The sequence below is a fragment of the Colletotrichum destructivum genome, chromosome 4 (genome assembly GCF_034447905.1).
Source record: "Colletotrichum destructivum chromosome 4, complete sequence".
Lineage (NCBI taxonomy): Eukaryota > Fungi > Ascomycota > Sordariomycetes > Glomerellales > Glomerellaceae > Colletotrichum > Colletotrichum destructivum.
Window position 1 is genome coordinate 1,007,704 of NC_085899.1, and position 26,613 is coordinate 1,034,316.

The following is a 26,613-nucleotide window of genomic DNA, read 5'->3' on the forward strand; positions in this document are numbered from 1 at the left end:
CAACGGTCTATAGCCACTTCTCGATCCGGCCCAGGTGCTTGCTGACGAAAATTTTGGAGGACATACTCGACACAATTTTAAAGATGACCTGCTTAAGGGTGATATCGTGCCATTCTGGTACGAGGGCAAGATGTCAGTTAGCCGTCTTTATTGGGATACATTGTGCTGGGGGTTGGTTGATGGATACCTTGAGAGTAGGCCAATGTTTCGTCAATGGTTTCCTCTGTTTCTGCTGAGAGGATGGGTTATATCTTGCCTTGCGTCAGTCCCCCGTCAGCGTTCTGTAACGCGCCTTGGAGGAAAGTCAGATTCGACAATACACTGACCCAGGGTCTTTGTCAATCTCGTTTTGACGACATTCTGGAGCCTTTTGGAAGGATCGCAGGCCTCTTAGTAAGCTTCAAAACCAAGCATATCTTCCTTGGAAGTCCTGTAGGTTGAAGCGGGGTCGTCAAGATTCATCCACGGCGATCAGCACATCACAGACAGGTTTTTGAAATTTCGCCTCCATAAGCCCCTGGGCGAAGCTGGAGCGCTTGTAGTTCCTGATCTCCTGGCCGGCATCAGGCGGCAGGATGATGACATCCCCCAAGTCGGAGAACACGCGAAACGGCTCCCCCAGAAGGTCCTTGGTCGAGTGGTAGAACATTGCGCGAGATCTGGAGACGAACTCCCGGGCGACCCTCTCCGAGGACCATTCGAAGGGCCTCTTGGGGATGATACGGCAGTTTGGTTTTCTCGGGCGGAAGAATGTCAGGATGAGGAGCGGAAAGCATGGCTAAAACAGATGCCAGAATGGCTGAGCATCGTACTGATGACCCGGAAGTGACGCTGTCTGTGGAGGCGTTGGTTGAGGTGTCCCTTGTGAATCGAAAGACGGCGTAGTATTGGGAGATGGGGATGATGGCTTGCTTTTCTGGGAACTTATGGAAATTCGATCTGGACCACACGTATCATTGGATTGGATGTCTGTTTTTACTAGACGGATTGTCAAACTGAAGTCGGCGACGCAGGCGGACTCCAAAAGTTCCGGCCGGCCGTTGCTCATGCCTATGGATCGACTTATCAAGGGCGGATTCCCATCTTCGAAACGACCTGCTGCCCCGGTAAGCGAGCACATCGATTCATCAGATTCAGAGAGTCAGCCAATCAATATCGCTGACAACGGGACTCTCGGGCTGCCATTCATAGGCAGATGGTACGCATCCCACCGCTAGTTCGCCCCCCGCCCGCTCACTTCAAGGACGTCCGAAGTGCCGGGGTTTGGCACAGTCCGCGATCTCACTAGGCGGACACGGGCTTTGGCTGGTGATCTTGGTTTCATCATCATCGCTCGACGGTGTCTTCGCTTGGTGCCGCACGATTTGCCAGCGTTGAAAATCAATGTCGTACGAATTTGCTTAAGTCGCGTAGAATACTGGTCAAACGGAGAATTTGTTCTTTGATTGGGTTGCAAGAGAACAAACAGTTGTGTGTCAGGGACTTGCTGATGCCGCAAGACAACTCAAAGCAACTTGGGATCAAACGAGTATCTTCCCGTAGTGGGAGACTATACCATTATTTTGACCGTTCTACTACCGGAAAATAATGCAGATTGTATGGACTGAGCCCAACTTGCTTTCGTCGTATTGAAAACATGATACCAATTAACTTACACATAAAACAGAGGTCATGTTTAACTAACCTCGTTCCTATTAGTACTATCCTACCCCACTTGGCCATGCCGGGCTCACTTGATGGTCCCACCCGATAAAAAGAAAAAGACAAAAAAAAAAAAAAAAACCACAACCGCTTCCAGGTTGTGGCGCCACACGCCAATCGAGTTTTGTCTGAGTCAACTATAAACTCAACACACACGTGTACTGCGGCGCCCGGCTCATTCATAAATACACCGCGTTTATCACACGGCGTACAACGATGATGGAGGAGCTCCCCATCCAGCCCTCCGGTCTCTTCTGGCAAGACGACTTCATCACCGCCGAGCACGAGGCGAGGCTGGTCCACATCTTCCGGCACGAGCTCGCGTGGCCGGACCGCTCCGGCCGGCTGTCCCTGCACTACGGATACACGTTCGACTACAAGACCTTCGGGGTGGACCCGGACATCCCGTTCGCCCCGTTCCCGGACTGGCTGCAGCCTCTCATCCCCACGACCGAGGGCAGGCCGCCCGACCAGGTCTGCTTGCAGCACTACCCGCCCGGCGCCGGTATACCGCCGCACGTCGACACGCACTCGGCGTACGACCAGCTGTACGCGCTGTCCCTGGGGTCGCCCGTCATGATGCAGTTCGCGCGGCCGGCGTCCGGCGACGGCGACGGCCGCGCCGGGGAAATGGTTGAAGTCGACCTCGCGCCGAGGAGCATGATGCAGATGTCGGGCGACTCGAGGCTGCACTGGAAGCACGGCATCAGGAAGCGCAAGACGGATACCCTGGCCGACGGCACGGTGCGGAAGAGGGGCGACCGATGGAGCATCACGTATCGATGGATCAGGGAGCCGGCCATCTGCGAGTGTGGAGACGCCCAGTTGTGCGATACGGCGCAGACGAGGTTGGGCATCGAGAAGGAGTACCGGTGGAAGAAGGGTGACGAGGACGGCGCTGCTGATGGAGCGAACCCGGCAGCCGAGGAGACAAAGCCATGACGTTGCCAATGATTTTCCCTTTCCCTCGCTTCCATCCTGATTTGATTATTGGGGGGGGGGGAGGAGAACACGAAGGTGCCTATATGTCAGGCCCGGCCAAGCAGACACCACAACTTTGGCTTACCTTCCACAAGGATTGATCATGGACGCTTCATGTCTTAAATCATGGAGCTAAGTGGGATTCCGATCCTAAAAGCATTGGGTTGTCAAAGTCTCTAAGTCAGCACTACTACCCTTGACGGCGTTTGCCATGCCAAAAAGCGGACTCACGAGTCCGTGATAATGTTCCGATTGTAATTACAACTGCGACTCTGGCTGAATGACATGTTAGTCCTTAATTTTCACAATACTACCCATCGTTCTGATTGAAAACTGATGGCTTTTCCGAACACCATACCATAGGTGATCGAAGTGAACGCTCTCTGTAATCCTCCAAGCACTCCTTGGAGCAACAAGCAACAGCAGACCTTGAATCCCTTCGATACCGCGCACTGTATTTGGAATTATATCAGTGAACGAAGAGACAAAGTAGCATGGGCACTGAAACTAGAGGAAATACAAGCTGGGCTTCACGAGAGTCAAAGTAACCCCTTGATACCCATTGCATCTCTGCGTAGTGTTACAAGCCTAGTAGGGCATCACCGGTTACCCAGGGGTTGAAGGATTCGAAGCCGAGACTAGAGGACTTCCAGTACACGGACAACCTCATCAGAACTCCATAGAGCTTCAAAATAGGGCTCGAGGGCATTAGTGGCCCCCTAGAGGTCTGCTATAGGGACTCTAATGTCTACAAAATAGTCTCCTTCTCCCCAACTATAGGGAAAGGAGGGCTAGAAATGAGTTCAGTCACCAGTTCAGACCTATCTTTCAGTTGACCTCTTCATTCTGTGATAACGCCTCTGACACGTAGAGTCTGGGTTGGAATCCCAATAGTCACTCTCGCATGATATTAACCCCCGAGGCCCGAGGCTCCTTCTTTCCAGGCCGAGTCCAAGTTCAACTGTTTACTATATAACGGCCTCTTGCAATCGAAAGCCTACGCAGATCCAATCTCAACTACACCGTCGGGAATCAGGCTTGGTGCCGGGTGTTTCTGGTCTCGACACCAGTAAATGGAAGACTTCTCAGCGGACGGAATTACATCGGAGCGCAAAGTCTGCAGGAATATGTCCGGACCTAGGCTAACGGCAACCGACTTTTTGAAGTGTAACGTTGGAAGGACAGTATTGCCGAGTTACCATGATCGGAATTGAGTCATGTTTGGTCATCCGATCCTTGGGAGTACAAGGGCTGAAAGCTCGTCTGTTCTTCAATGCTACACGTGGTCAGGGAACGGCTTCGTCTAGAGCATCTGCCAAACTCAATCCCATAATCTTGAGTTGTCCCATATCAATGGAGATCAAATCATCGCACCGCTGCCCGATATGCGATCCGACAACGTCTCGCATTTTCTGGTAACCATCTATGCCCCTGCTCACAACCATGACGAATGACTCGGGAGCCTCTTTCGGCGTGCCGTCTTCTCCATCTACATGAACTCTAACCATCGCGGTCACTGCTCTCTCGTACTGGCTTAAAACCGTCAAGCCACACAGTCCCCTGTCGGAAGGACATCCGACTCCCGGGTTTTCCATGCGAGTTCCCCCCCTTGCCCGTCTGGCTTTCCATGATTGACCAAAAAGAGGAACTGGGGATGGTCAGGAATCCTATGTTGCGTCGTTTTCACGCTCGGGATCTCCGCCACGACAAGTCAATCCCGTCGGCCCAAAAGGCCGAAGGCATGACCAAGCAACGTAGACCGGCGTACCCCTTGAGAGAGCATCACGCTGGAAGAAAGTTTCCCCTCTTCTCTTGTATCGTAGCACGCTGACTGGAGTCGTCCGCATCTTTTTCCGTATGGGGTATGTGTACTCCGGACTGCAACGGATATCTATAGATGGCATGCTCTGAGGGATCCATCGGAGAAAGGACGTCACCAGTGGGCTGGCTGTTACCTGGCCTCGGAAAGTGATGGCACTTTGCGAGACCGAGTTAAGCTTTTCACATGCATGATACGGACGCTGAATCGCCCCGTGATCGAGGGACAGCACGCTTGCGAGTGGGCCTTGTGCCGCCTCCCCCCCCCGATGGCTGACCAATTCGACATTTGGTCGTACCAGGGAGCGTATGCGTGCCATTTGTCGTATTGTTGTCGTCCATTGGACGGAGAACGACGACGTTCACATACGCGTATCCTCGCAACTCTATTAGCCGCCGGGAAACCTTGAAGAAGCCCTCGCATTCGCCAAGATTAGATATCAGGGATGGATACATGCCAACTAGTACCAAAAAGTCAAAACAGATGAGTATTGTCAGCCGGGCGGCAGTGTCCCATTCTTGTAACCAATAGGGAGGGCCAAACTTCACTTCCACTTTGTCGCCTTGACTCGATTCGCACTCTTTGCCCCCTTCGCTCTCATCGTCCTCATCGTCCTCATCGTCCTCATCGTCCTCGTCACCCTCCTTACTTCTAAAATTTATTTTGCCCTCACGACTTGTTACCATGTATATACGTGAGTTACAAGCGGTTGGTGCTGCTGGCAAAAGAGTTGGTGGGAAGTACGGAAAACTGATCGATTGGGCAATTGTCGCCCGCCGGCAAGCAAAACTCAAACAGATTACTATTCTTCTGTTCTCACACGAGTTATCCGTGCAGTCACTGTAGTCGGCACATCCGGGCCCTGGGGTAATTGTACGTGCAGGAACCACTTAGTTGAAGGTTTCTTTTCTATCTAAAATATGCTTTTTCGAACCAATCAATCGCCAAACTCAATCTGTAGGCACAATGTGTTGTCTCGTTTCCCACGTTCACCAACTCCTACTCCTGTAATGCGTGATCTCGAAAATGGGGCAACGCTCTTCACAATCTAATGTCTCTTGCCGTGAAAACAAAATGAAACGGTCCCTAAACCATGCTGATGAGGCTATGCTGCAGAATCAAAATCCGGAACGTGAAAGAAAACCCCCTCCCGGACCGGTGGGAGCCCCAGTCTTGCCCGTTCAGCTTCTTGGCCTCAGCATCACCTTCCAATGCCCGGTTGCGAACTGCATCGTGATGTACTGGCGGAAGTCGATTTCCTGGCCAGGGACCTCGAGTACGTCGAACCTCTGAAGCAGGTTCGCGGCCACCATTCTCATCTCAGCCCATGCGAAGCTAGAAAACCCCCACGTTAGAGACTACGGATGAAAAGTGACATTGCATGGTTTGATGTGTTTTTGGGGCTGGGCAACGGAAACTCACTTGATACCAATGCAAGAATGCTTGCCGCCGGAGAAGGGATAATACGCGTCCATGCTTCACGACTCGTCAGTAACCAAACCCCCCAAAACAAGGAATGTGTCATGCAAGGCACTACGGGAAGAAAAAACTTACTCGGGGGCAGGGGCGCCCTCCCTCTTGTCCTCAGAGAGCCATCTCTCGGGCCAGAACCGCTCGGCCTGGGGCCAATAGTTCTCGTTGCGATGCAGGTCGCGGTACGAGGCCGACACGACGGTGTGGGGGGGCAGGTCGTAGCCGCACAGCTTGACCCATTGGTTCCCTGTCCGGCGGCCCATCTCCGAGGCGATCGGGTGCAGGCGCAGGTTCTCTTTGATGCAGGCCTCGAGGTACTCGTACTGGGCCTCGCTGCGGACCGACTTGCTCGTCACGATGTCGTCGGCGAAGCCTTTGGAGGGCAGCGTGGCCAGGAGCTTGGCACGGACGTCCGGGTTGCGGGCGAGCTCGAGGAAGAGGCAGCCGATGGTGCCGGACGTGGTCTCGGAGCCGGCGAGGAGCACTTCGGCCATCTGGTCGACGATGTCGCGGGCCGACATAGTGGTGCCGGTGTCGGGCTTCTTACCCTCCTCGATGAGGTGCTGGAGGAGGTCGCGGCGCTCGACCTCCGAGGTGCGTTTGCGGCGCTGCACGACGGCGTCGATGGCCGTGATCATCTCTGCCGGCCAGTCGAATTTGATGTCGATGCCGAACGACCGGAAGAACTTCTTGACGTACACCGTCTGTTGTTACCAGAGTTAGCAAAAGAGCGGATGCAAAAGCCGAGGATCTCGGGAGCTGGAGACACACCTGGTAACGCTTGCTGAGACCGTCAAAGATGGAGCGGGGGATGGACTTCCAGATTTTCTCGTCCACGCCGTCCTCGATCATGCTGTCTGGGTTCGTCTGTCCAAACCCCTTTCCGAAGGAACTCTCTCCCATACTGTTTAAATACATCGTTAGTGAGTTTTTTCGTCATGTTGAAAAAGTGACGTCCGGCGCAACCCACATGTCCAGAGCAACATTGTGAAGGTCGTCCATCAGATCGACCTCGATGCCCTCCTTCGCGTAGTACACGGGATCCTCGTTGATCTGCGTCTGGTACTTGTTGAGCACATCGCGGACGGTGGTCTTGAAGAAAGTCTCGAGGTTGTCGATGTAGTTGACGGTGAAGGCGGGAGACAAGAAGCGCTTGAGGCGCTTGTGCGGTTCCGGTCGACTATTTAGAAGGGGGTGTCGTGTTAGGGTTTCGTCGTAACGTGCTGTGGGCAGAAAAAAAGGAAACCTACATTTCACCGAACAAGCCCGGGCTAAACTTGTCTCGAGAGATCTCGGCATACATGGCCACTTTGGGGAGGTCCGTCTTCACCAAGATCTCCTTCATGGCCTCCTTGTCAGAAATCCAGACCTGGCGAGGGCCCAGGCGGACGATCGACCCGTACTTGGCATGGCTCCTTTCTACCAGCTTCCAGATGGTGCCGGTGGAAAAAAGGTATTGCAAGTGCAGTGTCGTGAGAGGGGCATACCAAGGCCCTGGGACCTTGCTTAGGGGAGACTTCAAGGCCGTGATTTTATGCTTGAGTTGAAGCCCGGCAAAAGCAACAACCAAGAAGTAAATAGCGAGCAGGTAACCCGAGATCATCTTGCAGTGATAAGAATAGGTCCGTATCAGAGTTGAGACTGTGTAAAGGAAGGACGAACTGATGCGATGAAGGGCTTGATTTGACAGTGAGAACGAAGGGGACTCGTCCTACTTGTACCGGAATACAGCCAGCCATCATTCTGTATTTGTCGCGCTTGCCGACGGAGTGATAACAGTTCAGCGCCTGTGGGATGAGTCCTCAACTCTCCTTGCCCTGGGCTCTCTCAAGGAGTTCGCACAGGCTCGCATAGCTTTGCAAGCAACCCCCAGACAGCCGTTCTCGGGTGTCTTGGCTGTCTGGCGCCGGGAAGCCGTCATGGAGGAAGTACACGACTCAGTTGGGGGAGCATTACAGCTGTATGAAGTCGTTGTGAAATTTGATGCGCTGTTTCAACCCGTGTGAACTCTGTTAAATTGGTTAACATGTTGGCATCCATAGAGAACTGCTAGCTGCCCTTGACCTCCCGGGGGAGATGCAGGTTCAGAACGCGGACTCGGCGGCCGGCGCTCGTACCATACATCCTTGATCATGTAACGTACGGCAACAGGCCCCCTCCCTCGACCAAGGCGATACAAGAAGGGATGGCAGAGCCGAACGGCCTAAGCATGAAACCTTACTCAGATGTGAACCAGCCCGCAAACCTCTCTGTAGTCTCTGGAGGGAACAGCTAAACTGGGCAACCTGAGTTACCCGTTTTAGAAAGTAACATCACTGGGACGTGCCCCCCGTAACATGGAATGGCACGGCGGGTCGCTTGTCAAGTTGAAGAGGGAGAAAAGCTTAAATCAGGTTCAGTGGCGATGCGACGCTGACGGCACACTTTGCGAACAGTGTTCACCTTAACAGACAAGTCTCGGTTTCGGCCAAGTTCTCAGTCTCGGACGGTGCCCAAAAATGGATCTATAATTTCTTGTCTATCATACTCTCCGCAACTCCGCGCGCGCGCTCCGCTCTATCAAAACTCTGAAAATCTGTTCTAGAGTCTATAAAAAAAAAAAAGTCTATTTCTATGACTCTCACTTCTCTCTTTTTCTGCCTATCCCGTCCAGGAAGACAAGATGCAACTTTAGACCGTAGAGCTATGCCAACCCATGTCTATTTGGCCCATCTCATAGCACCCTTGCAGTTGGGGTCCTGCTCGACATACTTGAGGGAGCCAAAGACGGACCAGAGCTGGCCCATGAAGCTACGGTCGTCACGGTGGTAGAGGTCGCCGAGGAGAGGCTTGATGGACTCAGTCGCCTCATCGGCCTTGTAGAAAGGAATGCGGCTGTGTGTTTTGTTAGGAGGGCTGTTCGGAGCAGGGGCAGGCCTCGGTATGAGAAGCGCGAGGGTGGATGGATGGAGCTTACGGGAAGAGGTGGTGGACGACGTGCTTCTCAATGATGCCGTGGAACAGGTGCTTGCCAATGAAGCCAAACTCACGGTCGACGGTGGCAAGGGCACCCTTGACAAAGGTCCAGCCTTCCTCGTTGTAGTGAGGGACCTCGGGGTGGTTGTGATGCAGGTAGGTGATGGCAACTGAGGGGGCGGGGACTTGGTTAGCAAATGTGATGAGACTTGAAGCACGTGAAACTTGAACAGCAGCTGTTCAAGGATCACAAGTGAGGGGATGGAGAAGGAGGAGGAGAAAGAAGAGGGAGGGGGGGGGGGTAATGCATACCGAGCCAGTGGTGGACCCAGAAGTACGGAACGGCGTAGAGGAGCATGACGGTGGAGACGTCAAGGACCTGGGCAGCCTTGTACAGAGCGGAGAAGGTGATGGCCAGACCAATATCCGAGATGGCGATGAAGATGGCCTCATTGGGGCGGAAGACGGCACTGGTGGGGCCGAAGTGGCTGACGCCCAGCCAGCGACCCAGGCCGTTGACCTCGCGCTGCAGGCTACCCTTGCCGGCGGTGGCATTGAAGAAGAGGTAGGCCTGCCAGCCAAAGAGCTGGTGGGTGATGAGGTTGATGAGCTGGGTGACGGGGGCGTCCTCGAAGAGCTCGTGGAGGTCGATGCTGCCGAACAGGGGCTTGCGGGAGGGCTTGGGCTGGGTGGCGGGGACGAAGGCCATGTCCTTTTGCATGTGGCCGGTGAAGCGGTGATGGCGGTGGTGGGAGAACTTCCAGGAGAAGTAGGGGACCATGAGGAACGAGTGGAGGACCCAGCCGACGCAGTCGTTGATCTTTGTGTTCTTGGAGAAGGCGCCGTGGCCGCACTCGTGGCCGAGAATCCAGACGCCGGTGCAGACGAGGCCCTGGACGAAGCCGTAGGCCATCCAGGCGGTGGCGCGGAAGATGGGGTCCTGGATGGCGGGGATGTAGGTGAGGGCGGCCCAGACGAGGCCGGCGACCATGGTGAGGTCGCGGAAGACATAGTAGAAGGACGTCACGAGCGAGGGCTCGAAGCAGTGAGCCGGGATGGCGTCCCTGATGGTCTGGATGTCAGGGAAGACGGGCTCATTGCTCTTCTGGAAGCTTTGTTAGTATTTCCATAATTTTTCCTCTTATCACGGATGGGGGGGTAGGCTGTATGTAACGCGGCTACTGGGAGCCGATTTCCGGACTGACCTGGGGCTTCTCGACCACCGTGGTGGTCGAGGTACGTTGACGGGTCGCCATTGTTATGCGTGGCTTTCTCGCGGTTTGTGTTAGTTTTTGTTTTTGTTGGTTGGCCAGTGATGGTGGTGAGGTGAAGTTTCCACGCTCTCACACACACTCTCTCTCACTTGTTGTTGCTCTCTCAAAGTATATGAGATGAACGAAAGGTGAGATCGAAATCTCCTTCAAGTGGCCGGCACGGGGGATTATGATGGAGATGTGAGGGAAGTGATGGAACCAGGAAGAGAAGGAAAGCTGAGGAGAGGGAACGGAGAAAAAGGTGAAATTTTCTCACTTTGCCCGAGGTTAGGGGGGGGAGTAGAAAGGGTAACAACGGAGGGGGGGGCCAGAGAGGGAAGAAGAAAAAAAGGTTCAGATCTCACACGGGCAAAGATTAAGCCAAGGGGACACACGGGCAGCAGACCGCCAACAAGAGCAGAAAGCGAGTGAGATTGAGAATGAGAGTGAGAGACGACGTGTCTCCTTGTCCTCATTTTTAGCAGCACCAGCATGAAAAGTGTGGGCCAGCGAGCATCCGGTGAGGACGATCCTGGGAAATAGGGGTCCAATCCAGACTGGACTTAATCGTACGCTTGCCTTGCCTTACCTTACCTTGCCTTGCTCTGCCTCGCTTTGCCTTGCCCACACATGCAATTTTTGTCCAGGCGTTTGGCACATTGGCACATTGGTGCGCAAAGCGGCAGAAAATTTTACGGCTGTTGCATGATGGCCCATGGGTGAAGAGCGAGAGTGAGAGTAAGACTTGGAGTGAGAGAGAGAGAAAGAGAGGGCGAGAGGTGTGTTTGGCATTTTGCGAGACGTGACTCGCCACTGGGTCTAACCTTGCGGCTTGGCCCAAAGCAAACGACAGACTCAAGAGAGCCTCCCGGGCTCGGAGTCTTCCGCAGGCGTGTTCCATGACTCGATGATGACGGCCACATAAAGGTGTTCTTTTCTTTTTTTGCGCCGCAAATGTGATTGATTTGCTGAAGAATTATCTCCATCTCTCCGTGTCCTCAGACCTCGTCCAGAACGCATACCGCATAACACGCACACACACATACACGGTTTTGTGTCTGTCACTCACTCACTCATTCGCACACACACACACACACACACACACACACACACACACTCATAAGAGGCAGCCGGCTGCAATCTCGGGTGGTGGGTATTATCAGATCAGGAGCCTAATGTTGAGGAAACGCGCATCTGTCTTTGCGGCGAGAGTTCCAAGGTCCCCAGGATGTCCCAGAAGAGGCTTTCGTCGCTTAAACGAAAACTAAACGCAATGCGGCCTAGCTGTTGAAGAGTTCCAAGGGTCCGGATCCACGTGCGGATAACAGACAAGGCTTGGAATCTCCACAGGAAAGGGTCCTCCTCAACCCCAACACTTTTTTCCTTTTCTTTGCCCGCCCCCTTGCTCTCCTCTCTTGCTCTCTTGATACGGGACCCGGAAATGATACCCACCCTTGTGTGTTTGAGCTTGAACCTCGTTTAACCCGTGTGGCCCTCTTCTTTCTCCAAGACCCTGAAAACCAACCTTTCCGTTGACTAGAGTGCCCATTCCGACAATCCTCATTGGCCAGAGGCTCTCGGAACCCTCTCCAGCTTTGCTCTCCCAACCCTTGCTCAGAGATCCAAAGCCGGGCGCCCCCCAACTGCGCCCCCAACTGTTCAAAACGAGGGACCGTGCGAAAGCAGCGGCGTCGCGTTCCACTCGGGGCTTTACGGGAAGAGAGACGGAGGGGGCGGGATGTGGATGGAAAAGGGGGAAGGCGGTCAGCGAAAACACACACACACACACACACACACAAGTCATTGACATGTGCGCAGACTCCGACACGAGTAACACAAGTAACATGAGTCGACCACCGAGTGATGATGCTGACACCATCAGCCACCGCCTGTCATGGCGTGTTCCGTGCCTGGGAGGGAGGGGGAGGGGAGGCAAGGGTAAGGTTGGCGGCAGCTTTGGCGCACGTCCTAGCCAGATTCCGTTCGTTCCCTCGCGTTCCTGTTGCTGTTGCTGTTGCTGTTGCTGGCCCAACGTCGCCGTAAAGCTTAAACGGCCTTCGATGTGGGTTCTAGAAATGAGGAGAGCCTGTGGGTTGTAACCAAAGACTCGAACTGCTGGGAACAACCCTTCCTCCTCCCGCCCTGGTAGGTCGGAAACCCTTTTTTTTTCTAACGCTTGACCTTTCTCTTGCCTTCATTGCAACCCGCGCGCCTGAGTTGATCTATCAAGCAAGCCATCACAACTTCCCTGACAACCCCTGCGCAAAGTATGCCCATCCTCCATGTCCCAGGCCGACCCCGCGGCTTGCGAGCTTAACGGCGGGCATCATGGAGATGGTCAGTGGGTGGAAGTTAATACGTGGTCACGACTTGCATAGTCGGCTGTTGTTGGCCGTCTGATATCTAGGTAGGGAGGAAACCTTTTTTGATGTGCTCGCCCTCTGTCACATGGACCGCAGTTTACTATTTAGCTCTTGGGAATCCCGCGGTTGAGATTGACGTTGTGACGGGGCCAAGAATTACATGACAATCCTTAGTCTCTATCATCCACCACAAAATGGCTATTCAGAAGCAGCAGAACGGAACCAGCTCCCCGAGCTTGTCAGATTTGCTCGAGTTCGTGAGGCTCAACTCCCCGTACTATGCCAAGTCATGGAAGGCCTGCTGGGCCGAAAAAGACCAACCCGTCGTCTCCTTGAGGGATCTGCCTGTTGTTGACCACGAGTCGTTTTGGGAAGCAAACACTTGCCTCAACAGCAAAGTGATAACCTCGAAACAGAAGGACGGCATCGTGTTCAAGACGGGCGGTGAGTGATGGTGAAACCGAACTCGCAACAACTCGACTAACGCAACCCCCACCCCGCATCCAGGAACAACCGCCCACCCCAAGGTGTCGTTCTACAGCCAGAAGGAATTCCACAGCATCTCTGTCCAACTTGCCGAGTCTTTAGCCCGCTGCGGGGTTGGCGAGGGAGACATGGTCGCCAACCTCTTCTACGCGGGCGACCTCTACGGGAGCTTCTTGCTGCACATCCTCTCCGTCTACCACCTCCCGAGCGGCGCCATCCAGCTCCCCGTGGCCGGGCATGTGAGTGTCGAGTCGATGGAGAGGCAGATCGTCGAGTTCGAGGCCACGGTCATCCTCGGCACGGTCACGACCATGTCGCAGATATCCGAGCGCATCCTCGGCGCCGGGAAGACGCACCCGTACGTGCGCCTGCTGCTGTTCTCCGGGGAGGCCTTCTACGACGACCAGGCCGGTCTGCTCAAGGCCGCCTTCCCGAACGCGACCATCAGGTCCCTGGTGTACGGGTCGATGGACAGCGGGGTCATCGGCCTGCCGCCGGCCGCAGAACACTACACCGGCGACCCCCGGCTGCACCAGGTCAACGACCCCAACATCATCGTGGAGATCATCAACGAGGATGGCGAGGTCACGAACGTGCCGGGCGAGGAGGGCAGCCTGGTCGTGACCAACGTCGAGCGCCGGCTGATGCCCATCGTCCGTTACCCCTCCGGCGACCGGGCCGCCTGGGTCGACCCGTCCCTGGGCCTCTTCCGAGTCCTCGACAGGGACCGCACGGCCATCCGTCTCGGGCCCGTCTCGATCGACTTCGTGCACCTCAGGAAGGTCGTGTCGACGGTCCTCGGCGACCGGCCCGTGGGCAGGCTGCAGGCCGTCGTCACGAGGGAGGACAGGAAGGACCTCCTGACGGTGAACATCGCCTATACGCCGGCCGCCGAGGAGGAGGCCCGGCTGCAGGCGGAGCTGAAGGAGGAGCTGGGCACGGTGCGGCCGATGTTCAGGGAGCACGTCGAGAAGAACCTCATCAACCCGCTGCAGGTCAGGTTCCTGAGTATGCAGGAGCTGGCCGTCAACCCGAGGACCGGCAAGATTGTCGAGGTGCTGGATCTCAGGTCGACGACGGTGTAACCTTGGCTTTGCCGGTACCTTAAGGTTTGGGCCCTTGTCTCCTCTGGATAGCCACGCAAAATCTCTCAGTGATGGTAACTCCCCATGTAGAGTAGCATGTAGCGTGATCAGCATCCTCTATCGTCTCAGGCAGCGTGAGTCATGTCGTGCTGGCGGGCCCTGTCAACCGAACAGCGTGTGATCTCTGTCATCTGTAAAATAAAATAAAAATAAATAAAGAATAAAAAAACAAGCTTTCTTTCCTAAATTAATTACGCTCCGGCAATCGTCCTCCATTGGGACCACTCGATCGGAATTCTCGGACTTTGTCATCACCCCCGCGAGTTGTCTTGCGGGGCTACCAGTTAGGAAGTTTGCCCCTCTTGTCTCTCTCTCTCTCTGCAGATGTCTTTGCTAGCACAGACAGCACGGAAAACGAAACCCGCGATATGAGCCGAAGGGAGAGTTTCTTGACTCGCGTGAACGCCGCCTACCACCTTGCGAACACGCCGCATGGAACACACAGCATCTGATACAAGGCTTCACATGGGATGCTCCTGCAACGACGAAGTTTACACCGTGGCACCTCCTGTGCTGCTGTCAGGCTTCTCCGCGCTTCAGGCGTCTCCGAGGTATTCACCAGAAAGTGTAACCAAGACGTTCTAAGAACGGTCTGACCCTAGCGAACAAAAACTCGTAGCCATCCAGCAACCCCTCCCTCTCTCATAACGGATCTCCCTTATCCAGAAGAAACCCCCACACGATTGCGCCTCAGAGAAGACAACTCGAGATGTCTCAGAGTCGCAACGTATCCGATACCTCCGCCAAGATTCCGCCGCCGGTCCACCCTGGCACCTTACGCAAGGCAAAAGGCAGCATCGCCCGGTTGCTGGCTGCATTGTCATCTCACAACTGGCACTAACTAGGTGGGCCAAACCGGGTTAGTTCCAGACGCCCGAATGCTCCTACTACAATGACTCTCATCAGAGGTTCAGGCCTGCACCCCCACATCCAGGAGTGATAGGCGGCGGGCGCGGCCCTTCTGTCGGCAATACTGGCCTTCTCAAAGCCCAGGTTGGCCTTCCTTGATGTTCTCCAAGAGCACCGACCCAGCGAGCCAAAGACCGTTGCGGGCGTGCCCTTTGACGAGCTCGACGTCTTGCGTCTTCCGTAAGGTGGTTCTGATGGACGAAATGGCCCGCCTCTGCACTCGTCGAGGCGCTGTAAGCGCGCCCACGGCTGGGCGACGTTCGGGGAAGCCCCTGGCGTCGCGCCGGGTCAACCGACACAAGCTGGCAACTCTCGCTGGCAAGGTCGAGGGCCACTGTGTCTAGCTGGAAGTGATCTTCGACCACGTCAGGGCCCACGGGCTGGTAGACTAAAGAACTCGCGAGCAGCATCGCAATGGCCAAGATCCAATGAGGGGCAGATCGTCGAGCAGGTCGTCCGGGCGTCGCAGCAGATGCACGGCGGCATGGGCTTCCCAGAGGAGGGTAACCATGGCGGAGCAGATCTGTAGGGACTTGAGTCAAAAAGACCTTTGACGACGAAAACGAGGAAATTCTCGGCGACCCAGCGTGGCATCGACGAGCATGAGAGGGGCATTCCAACGGAAAAGCAAAAGCTCTACAGAGCCTCGGGGAAGAATCAAGCCGGTAAGGAGAGAGAGTTTCTCTCTCTCTCTTCTTGTGGGAGGGGTCTTTGAATTGCAAATAAACGATTACTCATTACTCCGTAAAAGTTCATCGATCAGGAGCCGGACCCCTTGCTCGCATGTGGCGCAGCTTGAAAGAGGTACTGGTCTGTCATGAAAAGACACGCCGCGTCGTTCCAGTCTCACGCCAGCAGCTTTCATGATGTCTGGGCAAAAGCAGATTGAGACCTTGACGTGTCGTGTCGTCTGAACTCGGCATGGAACACTTGACATATGGCATAGCAGCCTGCATACGATGCTCAAAGTCTAAATGCGTATCCTACCTGCATCGTATGCTCTGTACCTAGCATGTTCCTAGATAGGCAGGTCTTTTACCAAATCGGAAAAAGAGCCTAGGGCGGGTTGCCAACCAACCCCTGCACATTCGCATTTCTCGGTGCCTCGGGTGTTGTTCTAGAACCCACAGCACGAACCCGAGGTTGTCAATCCCTCCCTCACCTATCGCCAACCGACGACTTGCTTATCAAACTCTCTTATTTTGACACCTTTGTCGACGAGCTATCAAACCACCTACCATGTCTGTCGACGGTGTCAAGTCACACCCCGAGTACAAGCACCTCGCAGCCATCCCGTGGTGCGCCAGAATCCTCGCAGGGTTCGACTCCCCCTCCCACGTCGTCCAGGTGTCCCCGAACAGGACCGTCCTCCCGACAAGAGAGAACCAACACGTGGGCGGCACCCTCAACACCCCGGACACCATCGCCGCCTGGCTGGTCCTGCACCCGCGTCCCCAGGCCCCCGACTGGAAGGTCGACGAGCTGTGCTCGCTCGTCACCTTCAACCATGGCGTGATGGGCTTCCCCGAGATGGCGCACGGCGGCGTCGTCGCTTTGGTCCTGGACGAGGTCACCGGCTTACACATCGTCGCGCAGAGACCGGCGGGGGCCGAGCCGAACAAGGGCTTCCGGACCGGCTACTTGAACACGTCCTTCCACAAACCCGTTCCGGCGCCGGGGACGGTGCTCGTGAGGTCGCGGATTGCCAGGGTGGACGGCCGGAAACACTTTGTCGTTGCGCGGATGGAGGACGAGCATGGCGAGCTTCTGGCGAAGGCGGAGGTGTTGTACATTTCGGTCGAGAGCAAGCTATGAGATGTTTCCCCGATACAATTTACTCGCTACGAGATGAGTGTGCCAAGAGGATTGCAAAGGCTTGTATTTCTTAAAGTAAACATTTTTTTTCCTAAGCACATTTTTCATTGTATAAGTCATCATTTGGACGGGAAATCGAACTGGTTCGACTTCATCATCCTGAGTTTGTAGGGACTTTAGGGAGACGTATGGTTCTGCTCAGAATCGACAATTGACGGCAAGATGGGGCAAGTGAACCCTAACCATAAGGCTTTAAGCGCAGCATTGGACGAACATGAGAAACTGCAGTATTGTGTTGAGGGGGGAATTCCTGGGATCGAAACGCTAGACTAGATGGCCGTCTATTCAATGTCAAGCTGGAGGTTCTCCGATCTCATCTCCTTGGGCAATTTGTGGCCAATTTACAACGTGAAGGACTTGTCTCTTGGCACTATTCGTATTGTTGATTTCATCAAGGCTGACATCTCGATACCCAGAACCTTCACACCCGCGGCCCAGTCCATCTCTTGGACCTGACAATGTCCCATGGGCTGCGTTCGAGTAAACCGGATATTCTACGCGCGCTATCAAAAGTAAGCAGGCGGACTACCGCAACCAACACATGTTGGGTGCCCGAACGAAAACTCGGACATCTCAAACTGCGGATTGTTGAGGATCATCTCAGCTTTCCATTGGAGTAACAAAGAAAGCCTTGAGCCTGCAGTCTTTTCGTACAACTATTCCAATTCGGCGCGATGGGGTAGAGGGATCAGGATCCCGAGACAGAGGGACAATTGGGAGCCGAACCAAAGATCGTTTGTGCAACGGACCATGCAACCAAGCAGCCAATGGGGTATATACCTGAGACAAACAGACTTGAGGTGTTCTTGACGTTAGTGTGAGTCCTCCATCACAACTTACATACCTCGGGGCTTTTCATTACCCTTTCAGCGTATTTACACGTATACTGTTTAATGCGACCAGCGAGAGGGCGCCGAGGCAGATCTCAGATATGCTTCCGCCCACCAACAACCAACAGCTCGCTTCCAGACGGCTTCATCATCATCATCAACCAGACAACAAGACAACCATGAAGCAACTTGATCTCGAAGCATGCCGTGATGGGAAATCCACACATGGAACTCGCTTGAACGCTTACTTATCCATCCTCCCTACCCGACCGGCTCAAGGGCCCCTGTGTGGAAGACCAAGTTTTTTCACCAGCAACGCACTTCAAGGCAGGCTGGCCTATGTATTTTTAGATTGGGCGGTACAGTGGCTTACCTTATTGGCTGCAAGACATTTCTCCCGGGGGCAGAGGATGCATGATGCAGGCCTGGTCCCCGTAGCCCACTTGACATCACGAATACTCACACGGGCCGTACTGCATTGCCGTCCTCCTTTGATATCTTCTTGTACCGTACTCCTGTGCTCCCTGAATCTCATCATACAGCTCGGCGCACATTCAACACTTGACAGCTCTGGGCCGACCACGCCTTCTCACGAGCCGCAGGCCCTGGCCGCGTAGCCATCATTTGCATGCGAAGCTCCTCGTTTACCACTCTAGTAATCATCTATCATTGTCTCAGCATAGATTCTCTGCGATGGTCGCCCCTGAGAAAAAGAATGCCAATGTCAGGCTTCTCGCATGTCTCATCGACGAAGACAACACCGACGACAGCGACTACCGGTTTCTTGTTGACGGACAGCACGTCAAGTACGTATCCACAGCGCCGGGCACCTTTGCCGGACATGAAGACGACCGCACATTCGAACTCGTCCTCCTTAGTGAGCTCTTTCCACCGTTCCCCACCGGTAATTAGAACAGTGGTCATGCAACCAGGGACCCAGAGACCGGGGAGGCTACCTTCGACAGGACCGAGAGAGTACAGTTCTCCGGCGTGAAGCATGTTTGGCACCCCATGATCCTCAACGAGCTGGATTTCACACGACTAGACCGATTGAAGCAGCGAGTCCATCTCTCGACGCACCCCCGAGTAGAAGGAGGGAAGCCCGTCCTCGTCAAACTCGCCGTATGGCCGTGGGAAATTCCGTACGCCGAGGCAGAAACGGCCGCCTACCAGTGGCTCAGTGACAGCGGCGTCGGCCCCAGGTTCTTGGGTCATCTCCCCGAGGGCAAAAGCGGGCGCGTGATCGGCTTCGTCGCCGAATGGCTAGATGACGCGTGGTCCGCGGGGCCAGGAGACATCGACGCCTGCAATAAGGCCCTGAGCCGGTTGCACGATCTCGGCATCAAGCTTGGCGATGTCAACAGACACAATTTTCTCGTACGGGAGGGGCATGACGTGGTTGTAATAGATTTTGAGACAGCGAAACGAGACTGCTTGCCCCTGGAACTCATGGAAGAAATGAACGAGCTTAGTAATAGCTTGCAAGGTGAATAGAACCTACTTGTAACTAAATAGAATAGACTAAGAACTACTATTCAAGACTGTGAACAATTTTCCAAGCGTTTCCGCTTAGACTAACTCCAGGTAATTTAGTGTAGTTGAAGTTTTGTTCTTGTCAGCTATTTTCGTACAAATTATTAGATACTACAATGTTACGAGTAGGAACTTTACCGACTAGGTTCCTCCTAGTCTGCCATGACGAACACTATCGAGGCCCTATATATCGGCACGTCGATATATTCACCTTTGTTAGCAGCTGAGGTGACGGCGCGGGGTGGAACAATGGTGCCATCAAGACATCTTGGCCATGTGCCTGCTGTACCTTGATATTTCATAGGACAATAACTGAACTTGTTGAAGTTCTATTATCAACAAATCACTGCTAAAAAGTCTAAGAGTCCTTGTTTATAGTGGCGGATATAGTGAGCAAACTCCTCCAGTCTGAACCTTTAGTCCAAGAGGTCTTTAAACGTCTAGGGGGGAATAAGAGACCCTCACTCGCCCCATATCTCCAGTCTATAGAGCATACGCTTCTTGTCCTTCTGCACACCTCATGACTTTAACTTACTTAGGCACTGTTACGCTAACAACGTGAAGCATCTGTTTGTTATTAGCAGCAACGAGTCTGAGCAGTATCTAAAGTGAACGCGCAGTGTGTGAAGGTCAGGGCCGCGCAGGACGGTCAGGAATTTGCAAATACAAAACTCGATTAAATGGTTACAGGAGTGTGTTTGGGGCGCTTCTGTTTTCAAAGCATTCAATAGCAGCGCTTTGATTGTCTATTTGAGATGCTCTTGCATGAAGATGTGATGAACGTCTAAGTGATCTGACTACGGCTCAGCATGAGCAGCTTCCACCAGCATCATATCTGATAACAGCTCCTTCGCCGAGTCGTATTTGCCTAGCCAGCACTTCCAGGCCAGGTCTGCGCATACAGGCATGTCGTCGGGAAATTGCTGCTTTGCAAACCGGGCCCGGACCGCCTCGTGCCATCCTTCCTCTCCGTCTTTGATGTCGGGGTACACAGCGTTGCCCATGATGATGAAGTAGATTGTACACCCGAGTGCAAAGAGATCTATGTGGATGTCTGCATTGTCGATGTCGTCCCGAGGGCGTGAGAATCGGGTGGGCTCACTGCTACCCCCGTCAAGCAAGACCTTCTTGTCGAGCGAAAGCAGCTTCCCTTGGAAGTTCGACAGCTTGATATGGAGATCGTCGTCAAGCAGCAGGTTCGTGGGCTGAATATCGCAATGGATAATGTTTCTCGAGTGAACGTGAACAACCGCCTCGGTAGCCTCACGACACCACGACAGCCGTTGGCGTATCGTAGGTGGGGAGGGGTTTGTCGATTCGACAAGATACTGATATATGTTTCCCTTCACGGCGCGCTCTAGGTAGAGGCCCACGGCTGAGGAGCCCTTGAGCTTGATGATTCGATCGTGGTGCCCGACGGCTTCGAGGAGCTGTTTCTCCACCTCAAGTCGACTCATGTCGCCGTTTGGCGAGAGTGGATACTTCAAGATAGTGGAATCGTTGACTTCTCCAATGAACGCACTGCCTCCCGAAGCAAGAACCCTCTTCACTCCAGAGGGGCAGTAATGCCGACAGATTATCACGTCCTCGTCGTCTTCTAGCATGATGGAGAAGCAACAGAGCAGACGTGCAAGAGATTCGGAGCAGACTGCATTTCGGTTAGGAAAGCAGGCAAAATATGACAGCCTTGTGCGACGAGAAGTGATATGAGGGATGGCGTCCCAACCCCTCCCTGGTTTTGACGCTGATTCGTCCAGTCACGGACCCAAGACAAGACGTAGTGCAAGCAACCTGTAGTTGGCAAGATCACTTGTTCGCAAGTGCTGATAAGGCGCCTGGTGTGCCACCCGTCGTCACCTCAACTTACTTCTATGCGCCGCGCCGGCGTTTGGGGTTACAGCCGACAAGCCTGTTGTGAGCAGGCTTACGGACTGGCGCCCCCGCTCATGATCAGTCAGCTATTTCTTTGCGTCGGACTGGGCTCAACGATCCGCTCAAGGGCCGCGTATCCGGCTGGTGAACCGTGACGAGCGTCGCCGTAGGGCTGCTTGCTCAAATGGAGATACCGTCAAGGAAGGCAGAGTCGCTGGTCGAGGGGAGCCGCTTTGCGCATACGCTTGGTTCCTACTGGCGTGTGCTTCACGTCACTGACAGGATTGCTGATCGCAACGTTCCCGTCCGTTAAGAAACAGTCATTAACACGCAGAAGACGAGGCTTGGATTCTTTGCGTGGGATCAGGGTGTGAAAATGCTGCTGTGTCTCGATTTCGGCATCAAGATTGGCTCTGCTAACAGACACAACTTTATTATACAGGAAGGGTAAAAAGTAGTTCTAGTAGACTCTGAGATAGCAAAACAAGACTGCCTAACCTATAACTCCGAGAGGGGATAAAACAAGCTTAGTAACAGCCTGCTAGGTAAATTCAACATATTTCCAAGCAAGTATGGACGTTAGAACCACAGTCATAAGGCCTAGCTAGAGTGCTCAACTCCAAGAACTTAATCTGTGTTTCAAAAGCAGTCGTTCTTGTTGCTTATTTATCAGTATGCGCTATATAGTACCATGCTACCAGCGTCTGTACTCGAAGTTCGAACCTAACGCCAATAGCGTCTCCCTCGACGCCGGCGTGGAAGTCCTGGAATCCACTCAGGCTGAGACGGTGGGCTTGGACATCTTACACTATGCGATGTGGGGGTGATGCGAGCTCTATTTCTGGAAGCCGTCATTGGATGAAATCTGGCACTTTGGAGATGTGGACCGCCACATGCGGATGCTCGAGAGATTTCTAGTCGATTGTCCTGCTCCCAAGGCCCTCTTAAGCTGATAAATCGTGATGGAGCTTACAAATTGCAGGAGAATAGGCCAAGATTTACGGCGTATGTGAAACAGAGTATGATTGCATATAAGAGCGGGCAACTACTTGGACATCAAGAGACGATGTGCTGTTTGGCATTCTTGCTCTTTCAAGTTTTCTGCCCTACAAATCGTCCAGAACATTCAACAAAGATCACACGAGGCTCCTCCAATTTTAGCCATTCACCATGTCCTTGCCATACAAAAAGGTATTGCTTGTCGGAGCGACTTCTGGAATCGGAGCAGCATTAGCCGACAAACTAGTCGAGAACGGCACATTCGTCATCGCGGCCGGGAGACGAAAGGAGAACCTCGACAAGTTTGTTGACAAACACGGCGCAGACAAGGCGGCCGCAGCGGTCGTCGACATTCTGAGGCTTGAATCGGTAGGCGTCGTTCTTCCGCGGATAGGTCCGGACCTGGCCAAACGCTAACAAGCCATGCTTGAAGATCCCGGAATTTGCCGCATCCACTCTCAAGGCTCACCCCGAGATCGACTGCGTCTTTCTTAATGCCGGCGTACAGCGCGGTGTCAACTTCACCAAGGCCGAGACGGTAGACTTGGACATCATCCACGACGAGCTGTTGGTGAACTACCTCTCGCACGTCCACCTCACCAAGGCCTTCCTCCCCCACCTCTCAAAGCAGGGCAAGCAGACGGCTCTGCTGTACACGACGTCCCAGCTCGGCCTCACGCCGATGAAGCGCTGCCCCAACTACAGCGGCTCCAAGGCGGCCATGCACGGCTTCATTCTCGCGCTAAGGGCCCAGCTGAGGGATGCATCCTCGGGTGTCAGAGTCGTCGAGGTCTACCCCCCGGCGGTGCAGACGGAGCTGCACGACGCGAAGAATCAGCCCGATTTGAAGAACGGACACGCAATCGGCATGCCGGTAGGCGAATTTGTTGACGAGGTCTACCGGAGGTGGATAGACGGCGAGGAGCAGATCCCCGTGGGGACAGCGAAGCCCATGTTTGATGCTTTTGAAAATGCGAGACAGGAGTATTTCGTCTCTTTCAATGCTGAGATGGACAGGGTCTTGGTCGATTTTACGGCATGATACGCCGAGTTGGGGGCATGCCCAGAGAATTGAAGATTCGAAACCCGATGGCGTTAATTTCATGTACCGTTCATTCTGCTGCAAATGGTGAGAATAATTTGTAATGACTGTGTAAGATGTTGAGCATGCATTCTGCTTCACTGCTGCGCATTCAAACTTGTCCGCGAATGTCTTCTCCGGCTGGAGTGATAAATCCTAGTTCATTTTATTTCACACAAAAAAACAAAAACCCCCCCACTTTGAGACTTTTTACTATCCCGAGTCCTATTGGACACTGACGATAGATCCCCGGCATGGCGCCGGCTCGAGTGCTGTTTCCCAGACGTAACTGTGGGTCACCGGCATCGGACCGAGTCGGAACATCGGCGAAATAAATGGGACTACTCTCCATTCCGGCAGTTGGTCTGTGCTTAAATCCGACAATTGCCACTTTCTTCCCTTCGTTGACATCACCAAGTTCGTCGCGCCGTTCGCGACAAACCTTGTCCTTCACCAGCCATGTTCATCTCGCCAACATCGACGGAAGGCTGGCATCTCAAGTATGGCGACTAAGCTTGCACCACTACCCTTCGTCTGCGGCCGCTGCCTGCGATCGAGCGGGCGCATCGATACCCGACTTCACCCTACCCCTCGACTCTACTCCTCCGACCGATCGTCCGAAGCTGCCGAGTCCGCCGAAGCTCCGCCGTCCAGCCAGAACAAGGACGAATCGCAGAAAGAGAAGGGCGCCATGTATCGCAGGTTGGAAGAGGCTACCGAAGAAGCCCTGTTGACGGGCGGCCGTGCCGGTCGCCGAGCGGTGGAAAACGCTGGCTTCTCTGAAGAGCTGAGGAACAGGCTGCTCGATAAGGTCCAGACGGCAGAGTTCCGGTCCAAGTACGCATCTGCGTTCGCTGAAGCTTCCATGCCGAGCGCAGCCGGTGAGGGAACAAGGTCCATGGCCACGGCACAGCCCTGGACGGGCGAGGAGTCGCAGTCGGATACCGTCCTGCGGATGCTCGATGATGCGAGGAAACCGCTCAAGCCCGAGATGCGCGGCAAGTTCCAGATACCGGCCGTTGATCTGCGGCCACGAAAACCGTCCAAGATGCACCCTAGCCAGCGGGCAGCGAATGCCCGCGAAAAGGCCTCCACGTACACCGACCTGGGATTGAAGGGGGCAAACGGACTGAGCGAAAAGGAACGCGAGGAGATGAGGCAGGAGTTCCGCGACAGGTTCGGAGAGGCCGCTCGAGCGGTTCCGAATTCCATCTCCGGGCTCGAGTCGTTGGCCAACTCGAGAATCGAGGACGCCATCGCCCGTGGCCAGTTCAGGAACATCCCCCGAGGCAAGGGGGTCGAGCGGGACATGAGGGCGAACAACCCCTTCATCGACACGACAGAGTACATCATGAACAACATGATCAAGAGGCAGGAGATCGTTCCCCCGTGGATCGAGAAGCAGCAAGAGGTGGCAAAAACCGCCGAGTCGTTCAGGGCGAGGATGCGGAACGACTGGAGGAGGCACGTGGCGAGGATGATCTCGTCGAGGGGCGGCAGCTTGGAGGAGCAGATGCGGCTAGCCGAGGACTATGCCCGAGCAGAGGAGAGGCACAACCCGCGCAAGGTGCCCACCGCCGGTGCAGCCGAAAATCCCGCGACGGCGGCGACGACGACGAGACAGCAAGCAGCGGAAGCCACCACGTCGGAGACCACGAGGCCGCCGGTGCAGCCCTTCCGCGACTCGGACTGGCTGGCGACGGAACGCTCGTACCTGATGTTGGCCGTGGAGAATCTCAACAGCATGACGCGGTCGTACAACCTCATGGCCCCGGAGCTCGCCAAGAAGCCGTATTTCTCCCTCGAGCGCGAGCTCGCCGCGTGCTACGCCGACGTCGCGCCGCTCGTGGCCGAGACCATCCGGGAGAGGGCGACGAGACCAGCCAAGTCCATGTTCGACTCGGCGGGGCCGGCGGGCTCCCGGACGGTCTTTGACCGCTTTGCGGGGGAGAGTGCGACGGCTGCCAAGGTCTACGACTCGAGGGCTCCTCATTACGGTTTCAAGGAGATGTGGAGGGATCTTTGGAGCTAAAGGGGGCGGTTTTTTGACATGTGCAGAAGAATAAGCCGGCTAGAGACTGCCAAGTAACTCAATGCACAGTTCAGCAGAAGAATGTACAATGTCACAATATTCAATCACTCGAGGGTGGTCGAGGAGATTATGGATAGATTCACCGTCCGAATACTGCTGCTCGCGTGATATCGCTCGAGTTTCACAATGATTGGTTGTGTTATCAGCCGGAGCCCTTGACCCGAGTTGCTCACCCACGACTGGTTGCTTCACAAACCATTGCGACGTCATGAATGCGAAGACGGCACTTGGGTCGTACAACGCATCCTTCAGTCTACGACAATGACACCTAAGACTAAGCAGCCCCCAGCCCATCATACAGCATCGCTGCCGATGGTTGAACAACCCTGGATCACTGCGAGGCCGTATTTGTTCACCCTCAAGTGAGCCAAAGCAAGGGGGTTCTCTTTTCGAGGCCGATGGCAACCGTGCATGCATTCACTCTCCGCCGTACAGAGCCATAGTCGTAGCAGGCACCCACAAGGAAGCCCTAGTCCCATACCCGAGAGGCTTGAGGCCACCAGTTAAGTTATGAGGTGACGCGACTGTGAGACAAGAGAGACATTCGTGCTTGAGGGACCCTAGCTTTCCGGTACGCAGTCCGACTTATCGCCCATGCGGCAATAAGTGCGGCGGTGAGGGCACGATGCACGCATCTCAGCAGTGGCGCTTCAACGTTCGCGACTTCTTGGCCGCAGTTCGCGGAGACGACGCCTGCCGGGGGCTTCTGATGCCACCGGCCGGCCGCTTGTATTGCTGACGACGCTTTTTCGAGGATCCCCGGAATCGGAAGGACACAATGAAGCCGGCGAGGAGGGACGTGCACATTGCGATGTCTTCCGTTGCATTCCCCTTCGTTCTCGGACGTTTTGCCGTGGTTGCGAGAGTCCGAAATGACGGGGGGGGGGGGGGGGGGGGATAAGACCGTCCTAAGTAGGTATTTACTTGACGGCATCTTCCTATCCAGGTATTCCAAGCTGTGCCATTCCAAGTCCCAACACGAGCACGGTCCCTTTGACTCAAAAAGGTAGCCATGAGAGTAGATGATCCGGCACCACCTTTGACGGTTGAAGCTGTCTCGGGTGGGTAGGCTTCACGAGTCCTATGGTACTGTGCGTTTTGCGAACAAGCTGCCTCCTCGGGCCGATGATGGTAATGATTCAAAATGCTGTTATGGTTATTGTATATTGTAGAACAGAACGAGCCTTGCTCGAATAGACGCGTAGGCATAGGGCACAGGGGATGCCCGTCTTATCTGTTGAATGGT

General features: G+C 54.5%; 10 protein-coding genes across 10 annotated transcripts; 6 read left to right on the forward strand and 4 right to left on the reverse strand.

The window, feature by feature from the left end:
* Window positions 1-7: 7 nt before the first annotated feature.
* Window positions 8-1,048, reverse strand: CDEST_06214 (uncharacterized protein; the record flags this gene model as incomplete). The annotated part of the gene is made up of 5 exons (XM_062922373.1): window positions 8-114; window positions 327-387; window positions 488-778; window positions 813-916; window positions 997-1,048. 5 exons carry the CDS (start codon window positions 1,046-1,048, stop codon window positions 8-10), a joined length of 615 nt encoding a protein of 204 aa, XP_062778424.1.
* Window positions 1,049-1,818: 770 nt separating this feature from the next.
* On the forward strand, window positions 1,819-2,984 carry CDEST_06215 (Putative oxoglutarate/iron-dependent dioxygenase, alpha-ketoglutarate-dependent dioxygenase AlkB). Its single transcript, XM_062922374.1, has one exon. It carries the CDS (start codon window positions 1,918-1,920, stop codon window positions 2,641-2,643), a length of 726 nt encoding a protein of 241 aa, XP_062778425.1. The 5' UTR covers window positions 1,819-1,917; the 3' UTR covers window positions 2,644-2,984.
* Window positions 2,985-5,379: 2,395 nt separating this feature from the next.
* Window positions 5,380-7,712, reverse strand: CDEST_06216 (Putative cytochrome P450). Its single transcript, XM_062922375.1, has 6 exons — window positions 7,225-7,712; window positions 6,945-7,154; window positions 6,746-6,878; window positions 6,056-6,678; window positions 5,924-5,977; window positions 5,380-5,836 (listed from the first exon to the last, which is right to left on the reverse strand). The coding sequence occupies exons 1-6, from the start codon at window positions 7,575-7,577 to the stop codon at window positions 5,683-5,685; spliced, it is 1,527 nt and encodes a 508-aa protein (XP_062778426.1). The 5' UTR covers window positions 7,578-7,712; the 3' UTR covers window positions 5,380-5,682.
* A 785-nt stretch (window positions 7,713-8,497) lies between these two features.
* Window positions 8,498-10,611, reverse strand: CDEST_06217 (Putative fatty acid desaturase domain-containing protein). Its single transcript, XM_062922376.1, has 4 exons — window positions 10,135-10,611; window positions 9,242-10,034; window positions 8,931-9,099; window positions 8,498-8,848 (listed from the first exon to the last, which is right to left on the reverse strand). The coding sequence occupies exons 1-4, from the start codon at window positions 10,183-10,185 to the stop codon at window positions 8,674-8,676; spliced, it is 1,188 nt and encodes a 395-aa protein (XP_062778427.1). The 5' UTR covers window positions 10,186-10,611; the 3' UTR covers window positions 8,498-8,673.
* A 1,817-nt stretch (window positions 10,612-12,428) lies between these two features.
* CDEST_06218 (Putative ANL domain-containing protein) lies at window positions 12,429-14,951 on the forward strand. Its single transcript, XM_062922377.1, has 2 exons — window positions 12,429-12,989; window positions 13,053-14,951. Exons 1-2 carry the CDS (start codon window positions 12,740-12,742, stop codon window positions 14,114-14,116), a joined length of 1,314 nt encoding a protein of 437 aa, XP_062778428.1. The 5' UTR covers window positions 12,429-12,739; the 3' UTR covers window positions 14,117-14,951.
* A 1,125-nt stretch (window positions 14,952-16,076) lies between these two features.
* On the forward strand, window positions 16,077-17,310 carry CDEST_06219 (Putative Thioesterase domain, HotDog domain superfamily). Its single transcript, XM_062922378.1, has one exon. It carries the CDS (start codon window positions 16,325-16,327, stop codon window positions 16,898-16,900), a length of 576 nt encoding a protein of 191 aa, XP_062778429.1. The 5' UTR covers window positions 16,077-16,324; the 3' UTR covers window positions 16,901-17,310.
* Window positions 17,311-18,483: 1,173 nt separating this feature from the next.
* On the forward strand, window positions 18,484-19,284 carry CDEST_06220 (Putative protein kinase-like domain superfamily; the record flags this gene model as incomplete). Its single annotated transcript, XM_062922379.1, has 2 exons — window positions 18,484-18,694; window positions 18,731-19,284. The coding sequence occupies 2 exons, from the start codon at window positions 18,484-18,486 to the stop codon at window positions 19,282-19,284; spliced, it is 765 nt and encodes a 254-aa protein (XP_062778430.1).
* Window positions 19,285-20,120: 836 nt separating this feature from the next.
* Window positions 20,121-20,927, reverse strand: CDEST_06221 (Putative protein kinase; the record flags this gene model as incomplete). The annotated part of the gene is made up of 1 exon (XM_062922380.1): window positions 20,121-20,927. The coding sequence occupies one exon, from the start codon at window positions 20,925-20,927 to the stop codon at window positions 20,121-20,123; it is 807 nt and encodes a 268-aa protein (XP_062778431.1).
* Window positions 20,928-22,208: 1,281 nt separating this feature from the next.
* Window positions 22,209-23,389, forward strand: CDEST_06222 (Putative short-chain dehydrogenase/reductase SDR, NAD(P)-binding domain superfamily). Its single transcript, XM_062922381.1, has 2 exons — window positions 22,209-22,563; window positions 22,628-23,389. The coding sequence occupies exons 1-2, from the start codon at window positions 22,366-22,368 to the stop codon at window positions 23,234-23,236; spliced, it is 807 nt and encodes a 268-aa protein (XP_062778432.1). The 5' UTR covers window positions 22,209-22,365; the 3' UTR covers window positions 23,237-23,389.
* A 294-nt stretch (window positions 23,390-23,683) lies between these two features.
* On the forward strand, window positions 23,684-25,451 carry CDEST_06223 (Putative DnaJ subfamily C, member 28 domain-containing protein). Its single transcript, XM_062922382.1, has one exon. The coding sequence runs from the start codon at window positions 23,778-23,780 to the stop codon at window positions 25,305-25,307; it is 1,530 nt and encodes a 509-aa protein (XP_062778433.1). The 5' UTR covers window positions 23,684-23,777; the 3' UTR covers window positions 25,308-25,451.
* Window positions 25,452-26,613: the final 1,162 nt, after the last annotated feature.